This window comes from Battus philenor, unplaced genomic scaffold (assembly GCF_028537555.1).
Source record: "Battus philenor isolate CCGP_79_NKW_IND1 unplaced genomic scaffold, ilBatPhil1.0.hap1 SCAF_6, whole genome shotgun sequence".
Taxonomy (NCBI): Eukaryota; Metazoa; Arthropoda; class Insecta; order Lepidoptera; family Papilionidae; genus Battus; species Battus philenor.
In genome coordinates this window covers 12,927,957-12,943,259 of record NW_027181726.1, presented here as the reverse complement: position 1 = coordinate 12,943,259, position 15,303 = coordinate 12,927,957, and the positions used below count along the sequence as shown (strand labels likewise).

The 15,303-nt window shown below is 32.8% G+C and overlaps 2 protein-coding genes across 3 annotated transcripts in view; one reads left to right on the top strand and one right to left on the bottom strand.

Annotated features, from left to right (window-relative positions):
* Nucleotides 1-662: 662 nt before the first annotated feature.
* On the bottom strand, nucleotides 663-10,173 carry hd (humpty dumpty). Of its 2 annotated transcripts, XM_068773675.1 has the most exons (10): nucleotides 9,952-10,173; nucleotides 9,705-9,820; nucleotides 9,387-9,585; nucleotides 8,795-8,928; nucleotides 7,826-8,048; nucleotides 7,292-7,442; nucleotides 5,834-6,069; nucleotides 3,725-3,928; nucleotides 1,825-2,023; nucleotides 664-886 (listed from the first exon to the last, which is right to left on the bottom strand). In XM_068773675.1, the coding sequence occupies exons 1-10, from the start codon at nucleotides 10,030-10,032 to the stop codon at nucleotides 708-710; spliced, it is 1,722 nt and encodes a 573-aa protein (XP_068629776.1). In that variant the 5' UTR covers nucleotides 10,033-10,173; the 3' UTR covers nucleotides 664-707. The 2 variants fall into 2 exon arrangements, with proteins under 2 accessions (XP_068629777.1, XP_068629776.1); XM_068773676.1 differs by lacking the exon at nucleotides 9,952-10,173 and having other exon boundaries at nucleotides 663-886; nucleotides 9,701-9,811.
* A 3,243-nt stretch (nucleotides 10,174-13,416) lies between these two features.
* LOC137930585 (NADPH oxidase 4-like) overlaps nucleotides 13,417-15,303 on the top strand; it is a 32,690-nt gene continuing 30,803 nt past the window's right edge. The window contains exon 1 of the mRNA XM_068773880.1: nucleotides 13,417-13,450. Coding sequence (XP_068629981.1) covers nucleotides 13,430-13,450 — 21 coding nt within the window. The 5' untranslated portion in view covers nucleotides 13,417-13,429. The remainder of the gene's footprint in view (nucleotides 13,451-15,303) is intronic.

Sequence of the window (15,303 nt, the reverse complement as noted above, 5' to 3'; positions counted from 1 at the left end):
GGCATAATAGCTTCAGATAAAAAGCTCCAGTGAGATTCTCTCAATATTCGCATGTAAACTTAGCTCGGCTGCCGTAGCAAATTAAAAAAATAAAACGACGAACGTTAACAGGGCTCGACTTATTTTTTTAAAAATTTATCAAAGAAATTTTTTACGAAATAGTGCCGCAAAAATAATATAATATTAATTTTAGAAAAGAGAGCTATGCCGGCTATGTAAAACTAATAAGCTAGGGATTCCCTGAGAAATGTGAGAATAAAACATTGTTAATGCGTTAAAATTTAATAAAATTAACAATAGTGACAGATACGTGATAAATACAAGAAATATAAATAAACTCTTAACGCTTAAATTTCGTTTTGTAAAAGTTTACGAATCTTTCATGGGTCTTAAATATACACTATTACACATGTTTGTGTCGCAGTGCCGCAAGATATAAATAAATATTAAAAGATAATAAATAACATAAATTTAATTTTAATAGAGCAACCTGTTGAGTTTTTTCCGACCGGCTCTTCACAGTAGATCAGCATTCCGTGCAAGTAGTATACTGCTTATATTAAAATAATTGACGATTTAAAAGTGTTTGTAACTGATTTAATAAGGAGAATATTTTGAAAATTATGAATTAAATTAAAACAAAAAGTTTAATTCGATATTTTATTTTTAAAACAATAAATGGCATAAAGCTTAAATATTCACAAATATCACCATGTATAAGTATCATCTTCTACATTGTATTTAACACTATCTAATGACTTGACTGTACTGGGGTCTGGGGAACAAAATAACTGTAGCAAGTCTTTGTTGATTCCGCAGTCTGATAAATTCTCTTTGTTAAAAGCTTTGGTGAAATGGTTCGGTTCGTTTTGCTTCGAAGCTTCCTCTGAAAAGTAACAAATTTGTCACTATGACTTCTTTAAAAAATAAAAATATTTACAATTTTTTTTGTACATAATATGTAAGATGCGAGATTAGCCACTTCAATACGGTGCTTGGTAGCCACAAAACCTTAGCCAAAGCCTAGAGTCGACAGTCGCAATATGAATGCGCACGGCCGAACGCTTCAGTCATCAACCAAGAAATTTTAACCTAACTTAGCAATAACATTTATAATTATATTAGATGAACCTACACAATGCATCAGGGGATGATATTGTGTGAAAATTTATATGTCGCGAACGTCGCTCTCTCTCTCCAGGAAAAAACCTTTTTTTGATTTGTATGATGATGATTGATAATGTTCCCAGGAATGCTCCAATATATAAATTTTTTATTTCAGCGCTAGGACATTCACAGTTGGAAATAGGTTTCCACGGTAGATTTTACAATACGACGGTTGAACGTTCTACCCTCCGCTTGCTGATCCGGTGGTTTCTACAAGACCACCAGAATATTAAGGCACCTGCCATCTGGTCTGCACGCTGTGCCCCCCCTAATGATACTTCACCATGTCAATACCTTTACCCATTTCAGTTACTTTTGTTCGTCTATGTTTCTCCTCATTCTTGATTCGTTCCCATTGAGAAATCGCTAGCATAGCTGTTTTTATGGTTGCTTGTTGACTGTAGTAGCCATTGAGGTAATTTACATTCATTCATTCATTCACATCACCCGATAAACGCTCAATGCAAGGCATAGGCTTCTTCTCAAGATCGTAATTGCCGGTTTTGGACTACTTGCACTGGGTAATTTCCTGCGACCTTGACTATTCCGTCGATCCATTTAGTGGGCAGCCTAACTACGCTGCGTCTAAAGACTCGTAATCGTCACTCAAGATATATAAGCCTCAACACCTGAACAATGGGGCTACATTTATATTACCTTCGGCAATATTCTTGGCCGCCCACGAGAAGGCCAGTGTGGGCTGCAAGTGCGCGAAGGTGGCGCTGAAGTGCGCGGCCGAGCTGGAGGTGGACCGCAGCACGTTGAACAGCGAGGGCACTGTCGTCGGCAGGATTGGTCCGCGCAGCTCGATCGAGTAGTACTTCTTGCTGTCCACAAGCACTGTGTTCTCGCGGAACTATGTTCCATACAAACAGATATCAGTTTAATGAATTTTTGGCAATAAATTAACAAAAATGTTTTTATTTCCATAATATCTCAATTACATCACAACTTGCTGCTTAACAAAAGACTGTTTTGAATTCACGGACTCTTCCGCTCCGTGAACTCAGTTCCGACGAAGCTGTATAAGCTCCCAGGGTAACAGCAATAACTTCAACCGAGATATAAGCAAAAGACTGTACTAGGATCAGTTTGTCTCATAGAGTAAATAAATTTAACATAAAGTAACTGGTGGACAGTCTTAAGCAGTAATTAAAGAAGAATAAAAATAGAATAGAAGGACAATTTAAATGGCTGTGATATTACAGTTATTTCATGTTTTTCATAAATATTTCGGTGTGTGAATAGGATCAATTTGCCAGTTCATTTGTATCTGGTATTTTATATATGGGGCTGTAGATTATTGAAATTTATTCTCTATGATATTATAAAAGTGCCTTCAGAATGCATAGCCTTCGAATACTAAGAAGTTTAAAAAAAGAGAGACCTTGTCGAGAAATCAACAACTATTGACCATTTATTTTTCTATTTTTGTTTATATACTTTAAGGATTTATTTCTCTTTATAACTTCAACAAAAATCTTTTTACCTTTCTGCCCAAATTATTATGAAGGTCTGGTCAGACTAAATAAATCATTATCATTATTTCAGCAGTGGGATGTCCGTTACTAAACAAAGGTCCATCACTATATTTGAAATAATGGATTGCAAGGAGCCTGCATTATGCGTCTTCTAATCAAGGTCTTCTATCCAGGTTTTGGTTGTACGTCTTGACCCTACCACAAGACAAGCGCAAGCGCAGCAATACGTTACATCTACAATCAACATTATAGTATACCCCCTAATGTATATCGACAATGTTGAAAATACTTCGATATACAATATTTGCAAAAAGTGCTAAAATATTACATAATCTTTTTAATCATAGAATTAAAAAAATACTCTAATTGATTGAATATTTTAGTTTTCAATTAGTTAAAAGTGGCGCAATTTATAATCGTATTTATTTGTGTATTCATTTGTTCTGATGGTCGATTTTGATGTTTGCTGGATCTTTAAAATTCTGGATGGAACTCGGAGAGGTAAGTGCAGCCGTAAGAGATATAGAGATATAGAGAATAGAGAGAGAGAGAGAGAGAGAGAGAGAACCTGTAAGGTGGATATATGACCTCGATAAGGTCACTGGAAGATGCTGGATGTGGACCGCATGTGTAGATGTCTCACGGTTAAAATAATGACAATGAAAATATTTATAAATTGATAACACGTGATTCAAATGAGCTTATAAAACAAGACAATGAAAACTATATAAAAGACTTATTTAACTGGCTTATTAATTTTATAGTCGGTCTAAATCTACACTTTTCCTTTATTGACATTTACAGATTTTCATTACAGTGCGCGAAAAATAGCCTATAAACCTTGTTTATGTAGCTTAGCCCGAGTGTTCCCTCATGAATCTCAGCTCGTGCTGTTACATTGGAAATTTACAGATTATTTTCAGCAATGCAAGTCCTAGGTGTAAAACGATGATTGCTTACGGAATGGCGTCATTAAAATAGCGGTGATGGGTAAAGGCAAGCTGTGAGGATTGTATTTGTAGAGATTGATGACGTCAGCAAATTGTCTGCAATGCGAATTAGTAATTTGATTGTACCTGCAGCGACTGTAAGGTGCCGCCGTGGAAGGCTGTGGGCGATAGCAGTGTGGGCGGCACGCCGGCCAGCGGACCCGTGTCGCTCACGATGGACTTGCAGTTGAGCAGGAAGTTGAACAGCGCCTGGGCATCTGCTCCGCGTACCAGCACCAGCGACTCAGCCGCGCGGTCCACGCTGCTCTCCGCCGTGTGCGTTAGGCGCGCCTGGCAAAAATAGATTGTTCACTTTTTAAAAACTCTAATGCTATACGACCAGCCAGTGTTTTTGTATTATCATCAGCTGTTACAATATTACATGCTTATCTACTACTGCATTTGTATATAAAACTATGTATTTTTTGTTTTAATAAACAAGTTTTATGTAACATTTGTCTCAAAACTGGAGTTTTCCACGTGTTCTTTGTAATTCAAATTTATTTAAATGAGTGCTTGTTCATCCGAAACATTGTTAAAAGCGGTATTGGAAATTTCCAATACCGCTTTTAACAATGTTTTAGAACCGTTAGAATGTTTTAGTTATATCAAAAATGGTGAATAGATTAATATCATATCAAATGAACACAACCAATTTTGATTAATAAAAGGTAAATCAATTTAAGATGCAACTTTAATATTTACCGAGATTAAGTTAGGCATCTAAATAAAAAAGCCGAAGGTTCTAGGCGTTGTAATTAAATTTGGCAAAAACCTTCAATATATTTTCTTTCTAAATGGGAATTGATTAGTATACGAAGTATTAATATCGGTATCTTCCGATCCCATCTCACAAATCGTACTGTCTCTCCTCTCTTTTCAGTCGATAGACGCCCACTGCATGGCATAGGTCTCTCCCAAAGTCATCTACGGGGGGATTTACCACAATCGCCACGCTTGGCAGGCGGATTGGCGATCGCAGTGTGGAGCAGATGACGCTGCTGCCCAACTTCTGTAAGCTTGTGAGCAGTGGCAAATTTGTAATTACTACAAAAAGTGTAAATCATATACGACTGCATCCTGGGAATCGAACCCGTGACATATGTTCTTAAGATTCAATCTTCTACCGATGAATTACTGCTGCTCGTACTTAGTACGGTAAAATAGGTGAACATTTAAGCGAAGAAGCGTTCTTGAACTATGGTGCACCCCACTGCACTGTGGTAAGTACCACTTTTTTAAATCTACATATAAATAGCTCATGTATATATAATGTAATTAATTGTATAGAGGATCGAGTGTTAATAGTTAATAGAAGAAATTGGGCTGTAATACAACACAGAAAATGATCTAATAAATTTAATGTATAATAATTAATTTTTGTTCACAAACAATGTGATACTACATTATATGTGACAAATAATTTGAAATAAGTACATATTATTTGTCGATTTGAAACAGATTTTATTATTTTAATTTGTAAAGAGGCTTTAACAGTAATAAAATGCCGTAGAGTACAGTAATGATAACTTTGTTGCATGACAATATGAAATAAAAGGTCATAGCGGTTTCAAAGGCAACGATACTGCAGATGAGGTGCCCCGGAAGGGCTCCAGCATGGTCGTATACGGCCCGGAGCCTTTCATCCCAGCATCAATGGGTAAGGCTAGATCTCTAGTAGTGGATCGTACTAGGAGTCAACACAGAGAGCCATGGATGAGCAATGAGGAGTGCCGACAAGCAAAAGAGGTAATGCCTACCATAAGATGCCGGTTCACTCACGATCTGCTCCGGCTGTCGCGACTTCACCTGTGTTTATTGGCAGGGATCTTAACTGGTTTTGTAACTAACTAATTAACTGTTGTAATCTTATTAACATTTATCTATTCACATTAGGCGTTACAAACAGTCCTTTGTGCAGAGCATGTCTGGAGGAGGACGAGACTGCTGCTCATGTACTACTTTGGTGTATGAGAGTAGCACCTTACAGGGCTACCCATCTCGGATCGCCGAGGTCTTCTCCAAGATCGTCAGCAACATCAAGGGTCTGCTGGGATTTCTAGAGAAGTTGAGTTGGTTTGATTAAGATCAACTACGACGCAAATTGAGCTCACTGCCGCTTAGTTGTGGAAACCAGCCCGTTTAGACAAGACAATATTAAAGAATAAATTCAAAAAAAAATTTACAATTCCCCACCTGCGCGTTGTTAATCTTTCTGAGATCTTCTGTTTCTAATCCGAGTTGCGACAGGAATTGGTCCGGGTCTTCCTCATCCCCCGAACAATGTCCATTTTCTTGATTTTGGTGCGAGGGCTTCGCGTCGTCCATGGTGTCGTAGCAGCTGTCAATTGACGAATTCTTCGGACGCTCCTCCTCTGAATTGTTATGTTTCTTCTTGTTATCGGGGCGAAGTGGCATCGTGAACTCAACGTCTGAATTAATAATAAAAAAAGACATTTAATTTAGAGGAATTGATGCTCTCAGCACTTTACACCAACTTTTGAATAAATTAGCGTAAGTTACGAAGAAGATATGTCAAGAAAAACTAAATGTTTCAACTTGCTTATTTCAAGTATGGTAAACAATGTTTTTATAATTGTCTAAATAGTGAATTTGGCTCCTAGATAGCACGTAAATTAAGCCCATATGCCTATCCTTTAATTTGTTCTACAGACGGAAAAATCTGTACATATATCAATTAATGTCTGTCATATATCCAATGTTCGTGAAAATTTGGTAAATTGTTAGTTATATCACCAGAAAGGTATTTAGAATAATGTTATTTTAAATATAATTTTATGTTAGAAGTAACAAAACTGCCTATATGCAGATTATTATAAAATTAAAAATCCTATATGTATGTACAGTACCTATTAATAATGAAGCGAATACTATTATAAAAAATATCCAAAAAGAAAATTTATTTATCATGACCAATTATTAGGTGAAAAGTTGTACTAATTTATTTAAAAAATCTGTAAACATTTTTTATGGATTTTTCGATGTTTATTATGCCAAATGCTGAACTATTTTTATTTATATGAATAAAAATGTATCGCCGAATGCATTGTTAGCAACGCTTGATGCTAAGAATGTGAACTCGAGACAGGTTCGACCAATTCGGAAACCTTTCGGCACCATCGGTTGCACGAGCGATGTGACCTGCCCTCTGCCATTTCAGACAAGCAATTCTTCGACCTATGCCAGTAGCCTTGATTTTTCTACAGACCTCCTCATTTCTAATTCGATCTTGTAACGAAACTTCGACCATAACTCTCTCCATTGCTGGGTCAGTTACTCAGCCTTCTCATAGGTTCCACTGTCAGCGACCGTGTCTCGGATTCGTAAATTATCACCGACAAAACAAACCGGTTATCGACCGACGTTGTCAGGCATTGCAGTATATTGTAAGGCTGTCCATCCAAGTAGGATTCGACGAGTGATTTGTATTTGGACAAATAAAATTTGTATTTACCAAAAAAAAAAGATCCAGTAATAATATGCTTTAATACGTATGTATTTTTTTGTCACTGCTGCGTAAATGTCTTTTGCAGATTCCGCGGGTTTGAATGTATGTGTTTATCTTATTTTTATCTCAATTATTATAATAGTTATATTCTGATAATAGAGTGAAGTTGTGATTCTCAGGCTTACCTTCCTGTCGCAGAGTTTGTCGGAAGCCGCGCGTGGTGGGCGTGATAAGGGCACAGGGCTCCGAGATTCCACACAACCCCGCCGCCCGGAAAAGGCACGTGAAAGAGTTCGCGCATACGTAGAAATATGGACAGTGTAATGCACGCAGCAGCTGTGAATATATAATAAGTCTTTACACAATGCTATGAGATAATAAATAACTATTAGTTAGACCAGAGTTCCCAAACTTTTTTGTGTCGTAGACCCCTTGCCATGTTTTTCCGTGTTGGGTAGACTCCCTACTTACCTGATATTGATTTCCTGTAAATTTCTAACTGTAGTAAAGTTTAATGTTAAAAACTTAAAGTTAATTAATGTTAATTTATACATTTGTGTGATATACTATCTGCTTATATATATCCACTGTTGCTATTCGAAAACCTTTCGGTTTCATCGGCCGTCAGTTGCGCTAGCGGTATGCCCCACCCATTGATCAGGCGAGCAATTCTTAGTTTCAATGGTGACCAGTATATATAAATATATTTTTTTACTAACTTGGAATAAGGAACGAAAGCTTTCAGTCCAGTCCCTATGTAAAGCATCACGTAATTCCACGTTGTTGGACAGCAAATTGGTGGCAGTGACGCGACCTGTTGCACGTGGAAACAGCTGCAGCCATGGCAGCTGAGGGTGCTGCCAATACAGGCAGGTATGATGGAACTGTGCCCTCGGAGAAGTGTCCAATGTTGGTGATAATGTATCTAAGCAGCGGACAAACCTGTCAACATTCACATTATGTTTTACAATTACTTTATCATGAAATATATTTTTTTAAAACAGATTCAAAAAAGCTGTAAAAATTAATTTATCTAAGCCTAATGAGATTTTAGATATTAAAAGTCTGTCTTTGAAAATTGTCAAGAATACAAAATAAAATTAACTGGCATTCTAATTTTAACCAATATTTTATCATTATGATGCTAAAATTTGATTATTTTGTTAATTTCCTATAATGAAAATGTGTTCAAAACTTTATCATGCGAAGATTTGTTTATTGCACTGTTAAAAGGTATAATAAAATCACAAGCATTCTCAACAAGCAGAAACTGTCGGCTCTTCAGATTAGTTTGCATAGGAAAACTGCTAAAAATATACTTTATGCAGACCTAGTAATGCAGTCCACAAAAAAAAGTGGTTAAATTCTCACTTAGCGACTAAAGACAAGAAAGGTGAAAAGAGTCGGAGCATTATTGCAAGTGTGTCAGAAACAGGCACCGTTTGCACAGACATCACCACAGCTAATTAATTACTTCATTAATTATGAAAAACTTTTACACTGTATATGTCCATGAAATGACCTTCATGGTGTCACCTACTCAAGGTCATTTATTTTTTATATTCAATTTCACAGCTTGGTGGATTTTATATTTTCTTTATTATTAATGAGAATCATTAAAAGTTTAAATTATGTAGTTATAAAACTTGTGCCAATTTTTACAGATTGCATTTTGTAAAAAAACTTACCCTGTAATACCCGATGCTTCTTCACTTGCTTTCAACTTTGCTGTCCATGCAAATGGTTTGGTTGACATCAATCTTAATTTTGTCTTCAGAGCCCAATCTATTGTTAACTGTTTGTATTTAGTTTCGGGTATTTTCTAAAAAAAGCATGATTTTTTTAAAAATAGATAGTTGAGCTTATGTGATGCATAATTACCTAAAGGTATATTGAGTTAGAAATTATGGAGGCAGTTTTAAAGTTTTTAATTGATTATTTTTTGCCTACACATTAACAGGTGTTGTTTGTAGTCTTACTCACATAAGCAGATACAACTATCCATTTATACATTATTTTTTCAACAGAAATGACTTTTTTATATGCTGTCTACTTTTTATACAGGCTTCATATAAATGTGCAAATCCAATAGCTAATTTTGAGCAGTAAAAATATGGGGATGAACACTAGAAAAATATCAGAAACACATAATTGTCTAAATTAAACCTAATTTGTGAAATTATTATCATTTAATCAGCTTACTATTTATTAAGATAATTAAAAGTTTAAAAAAACTTAAAAATTGATTTAAATTATGATAGAAAAAATCTTAAAACATACAGTCTCTAAAGTGTGTTCTGCTGTAAACTTTTGTAAAAGGTTTGAGAATGTGGAAAGTTTCTCCGTATCTACTTCGGTAGGTGGTTTTTCAACAATTTTTGTTGGCAACTTTAGCAGAGCGAAGAGGGTTTTGTCACTTGATTCCTCCAATTGACTGACTGTCTGTAATTTAACTTTTTTATTTGGCTCTGTACTGCACCTGCGAAAATCATACATTTTGTTTACATACAGACAAATTGTATTTTTAGCAAATATATAAACAAATCATTCAGAAAATTTATTCAATATGTTATTGTTTTAAAAACAATATCTACCAACTTAGTAAATGGATTTTTTCTTTTATCGCCATTAATGATTCTTGAAAAATCTAAATTTATTTCCTTTGAAACAGGAGTTTCCTCATTTGTTGGACGAAGTGGTTGCTTCATGCGTTCCTGTAAATAAATAATTGGAGACAAAATGAACAATGTTTGTTTTTACATATATGTTAAAATAACATGGTTAATTCTAATTCACGTTTGTAAATATGTTATTTAATATAAGATATAACGTTTATCAAAATTACCTGTAAGGCTTTTTTCCGCCTTTTCAACTTGTGAAGTTGCATTACTTCGTTTGGTGTTTTCCATGGTGATGATGGTTCCATTATTATATTTTAAGTTTATTTAACTCGTATTCCTTATTATTTAAGCATGTTGCAAAAGTTTTTAGTACATTTTAATTCACGTATTTGTTACAAAATCAACCATTAACAATTGTAAACATACAAATTTCAAGGCAACGCTGTTTAGCGACAGCTGCTTTTTAGTGGTGTACGCAAACATGTTATCGACATCAATAAATTGGTTGTAAATATCGATACTTTAGCCATAAATGTTTGAATTCGCTTTTTTTGGATAACAAATATATTTTAATTAATTGATCTGTTACAATTATAAACCAAAAATTTTTTGACTAGGCTCAGAATGATGTGATTTATTCTATGCCTAGTTTTTATGTGTCACTATGGTTTTCATAAGTTTAATCCCTTCCAGGTTTAAATATGTTCTTTAAGTAGAAAACATTTCTTTTAATATTTTTATATCCTAAAACTAGAGTAGGATCTGAAACGAACATTTATTATTTTATCCCTACGCTTTTCTTTTAATTGAATTTTCTTCGTACAATTTATATGAAATTCAATGGTTTATAATGTCTTTTAATTCAAAAAATAATAATAATTATTAACATGTAACATTAATAACAATATTTTTAGATGTACCTTTCGTTTACATCGCTTTATTGCCCTCTGATGCAATGTTCTTGAATTTGCCTTTTTAATTGCCATATTTTTAAAATTCGCGTTACTTGTACAAAAATACAACACAAATATATTTTTACCTATGAGTAATTTTACAACAATCTCTTAATTAAAGCATTACTGCACTTTTTTTAAATTTAGTGCCTTATGATTACACCGTGAACGGTGTTTACTTATTAAAGAAATAATTCAAAATTATTTCTGTTCCTTAAATTTATATAAAAAAAAACGAAAAACAAAATCAATAGCAAACATCAAGAACTGAAAAAATAACGTATACAGAATAATTATTGATTATAAAAACAACATTTGAATGATTGATTTTAAATTCAGGGTCATATTATGATGCTTACGTAAATGCCTTCGTCTTATATATATATCTTTATATATATATATATATATATATATATATATATATATATATATATATATATATATATATATATATATATATAATTTATTTTTAGGATATAAATATATACATAGGAGCTTCGAGTTTGTAGCATTAAGGAGGCCAAACATTAAATTAACATTGCTCTTTTAGATTCTTGTAGTCTATTGATAAATAGAAGCCTATTGATCACTAATTGATCGATCTGACTGACCTAATGCGATGCTATTACAAGTTATATTTTATTTTCTTTATGATTTTGAGAACGTATTTGTGATAACTTCAAATGAAACAATCATCGTTTTAGAAATAGATAGGTTCGTGGAGTATAGAGGTCCTTTATCCTAAATGAAGTAAACACTTAGTTCCAGGCAGGATTCATTCATGGATGCTTGTATTGAAAAATGACATGGTAAATACCACAATATTATTATAATATCACAATATTATAGTATCATAATGGGTTCACAAAGTCGCGCGATGTATGAGTTGCTTGTTGTGACGACGTTTGAAAATGCAGTATCCTGGCACGCTTTAAGAGAGATTGAATGTGTCTGCCAACAAGGTGATTGTTCTCTTATATCTTAAAGTGTGTCGTCGATCGGGACTATTGGGTTAATATTTGGGTGATTGTATATAGTATATATCTTCAAGTGTGACGGCGACAATTTAAACCAGTCGGTGGTTAACAGTTACAAAAGTATCCTCAAAAGCTTGGAGTCACAGTTATTATGCACGTACTTAATGTGCACAACAATGGTATCACCGTATGCACAACGTTGGTCATCACAGAAATAACTTCAGATTATATACTCGTTTCCCACGTCTACGTATGGTTCCAGGACAAAAACAATCTCTAGTTTTTGTTACTGATGCAGGTATATCTGAGTATAGAAGGCATTTACCGTTAGATGTCGCTAGCTAATAAAATAATTTATTTTTAATATTTCATTTTGTGAAATGAAGGCGTGTGTTCGACAAAGTTGGCCGGAAATCTCCACCGTTCGTTGGTCAAGTACCGGATGTCTCAGATCCGCAAGGCGTAATTAGCAACACAATTGTTGAATGAAAACATAGTAAATGTAGTATTTGTAGACTAACGTTAAACGTGGAGCTATTATATACCTTACGTAGTAAAGTAGTAAAAGTTACCGTACGTAAGTAGAATGTGGGGACGTCGTAAGTGCTTATACGGCAGACATAAGAACACTTTAAAATATGTTACGCGTTCAGGTCGTGTTAAGATTAGTAGAAAAAATAATGTTAGGTTTTATTTTTTTATTAATATTGTAAATATTACAGTTTATCAAAGCCATCTTATCATATTTCTGTTATCTAATTGAAATTTGGAACAATGAATTACTGCAGTTTAATATTGGTAATATTCGTAATTTAAAAATAAATGATTTTCTATTATTAAATTTATTACCGAGTTTACTATCCGCATTATTTATTCAGCAAAAAAAATTCTTTTCTTCCCTCCTGTATTCATGTATGTATTCGGTATTAAGTGGTAAACTAAATCTCAGGAAAAACCTTTTCGATTTTAAATTCTATATTGCACTACGTAAAGGTTTCATTTAAATTACGTAGATAAATAAAAAAAAATTTAAATATTTTTTTTATTTTGATAAATGCACGTGTAAATTATTTCGAAATAGGTTTTGCTTTTGCAAAATAAATTTTAGTAATGCAATATAAAAGAAAAAAAATCACATGTTTATTTTAACATAGTCTTAATTAATTTAAACCAAGGATCTACTTTCACCTATCACTTATAAATTATATTATAAATAACCTTGACATTTGTTTTCGTAATTTTTAAGGTTTTTTAGTTTTATGCATTTGCAATTTTTCGACAGTAAGGAAATTATTTACAGCAAATTTTTATTTATGTAATCATAAACCTAGTTCTAGGAGTCCTTAATATATTAAGATGTCGGTTACTGGTTATGTACCTTATAAAACTGGATGGCGAAACCGGTTTCTTGATACCTCAGAGCAAAGCTTACAACTGCAAAAAAGTTCTCTACAGTTTCAGGTATATTCAGGTATACATAATGCAGAAGAACGATATGGTGGCGATGCGTTGACCTATCAAATCTCAGCGTACTCCCGCTCGTAGTTGCCGCGGCAGTCACATGCTCACGCTCGCAGGTCGAGCCGGCTCTACAATGACTCGTGGCCTTTGCATGCCTTAAAAAAAATAAAAGGGCGCGAAACCATGTGTTTTTCGTAATACCATTATATTATTTAATTTTATTTAGTTTAATTTGTCTACATTTACTAAGCACTTATTTAATTGATTTAATGTAAAAAATGACAAGATTTATATGTGATTGTTTTGCATTTATGAATCGGCGCGTATTTTTGGTGAGTTATTTAAATATTATATTTTGTTTTTGATATGAAGTAAAATAAGTCCTCTTTTAGTTTTTAAATAATAGTTTTCAACATTATTAGTATTAAGTTATATGACTTTTATCAAAAAAATAATTTTATTTAAATATTTCATTCGGTATATAATAAATGTTAGAAACAGGTCATACCCAAATTTTAAATATTTTTTATTGAACATGAATTCTTTGCGCAAAAAGTGCGCAGATAACAATGATTAAATATAATCGAAATTATACGTATATGAATTTTGTTATATTTAATTATTACTTCCACCATATTAAAGATTTAAGTTAAATTCCAAGAACTTTGTGATTACGTCAGCTTTCACGTGAATTGAATATGTTACTCACCCATTGCCTAATATCTTGGACATGAGTAATAACTAAGGTTCAGTTAAACGGCAATGTATAATACATTAATTTTAAAATACGTTAGATTTTCAAAATGAAGGCGGTCTTCAACGCAACGGCTATGTTGGTGTATGTGATTCATAGTTTTGTTGCATTTTGATTCATGCATGTTGCATTTTGATTTACCTTTAAAGTTGCCAGGAATGCTAAAAACAGTTTTGCTTGCGGTCGTAAATAATAAAAGTTACTACAACAATTCTAAATTTCATTTACGAGGCTCTACTGAACTAGTTCCGTGATTTCGTTAATATTCTTTATCTTTTAATTAAACAGTAATAAATACCTGCAATAATAAATGTTTAATTTGTTTAATCTGTTCTTTACATAATCTAAAAAATAAATAAGAGAAAAGGTTTTTATTTATTTAAAACGTTGAAAATTGATGTCTGTAAATCTTTTTTTGTTTTCATGTCATGACTAACATCGTAATATATTTTTTGGAACACGTAAAAACTAGTTCAGTGTCCTTATTTTTTAACTATTTTTTATGATTCTTAAAACAAACGTCTAGTTACATTCGCAAACCACTTTTTTATAAATATATTTCATGGATGATAATTTCTGTTTATTTATCTATAGATATTTTAATTAAAATATGTATAATTAAGACAATTAAAAATCTATTGTCTTCATTCAACTTATACTAGGTAATATTTATAACCTTGAAACAATACTGTGTTTTCAAACAGGGGGTGTGTTAATTTGAATTTTAGTCGATATAAAAATATTTTAAATCTTATTCTGAAAGCTTAGCTGTGTAGTAAGATTCTATAGTTTTTTTTAAATCGGTAGACATAGTTCGGACATTAAAGTAGTCATTACATAGCTTCCAATACAAAGTTATTCCATAAACATGTTAGGGTACAAACTTAGCCGTAAGGTAATATTTGCTTTATGGATATTTTAAAATTCATTCTATCTTATAACTCAATAATTTTTATAGGTTTTGTTAGATTCAATAAATAAAACATAAAACACAATGTTTAGAAGTAATATTAACAACCAATCATAGATTGAATATGGCTGATTCGGAGAAAACTTTATACACCAAGAAAAAAAACTGTCACAAGTACTGGTCGTTTATCGTACTAATAAATATAAAAAGAAAACTGTTTCAATACTTACGTTACTTAAATATATAAAAAAACTGTTTCAACACTTACGTGAGTTCAATCCTTTGTTTATAAATCAAAATAATATACGATGAAGTATTTAAAAAAATGACATTTTCGTTTAATATCATGAGAGTTAGATAAAAAATTTTACATAAAAAATTGTTGAAAGAATAAAAACTAATCGAGTTTTCCATTATACATAGTATACAAAATGATTGGTTACAAATAGGTGTAAATGCCTTAAAGTTTTACATTAAACCCTTTAAAACTTTTGTAACTATCAACCTTGTATAATTTATAA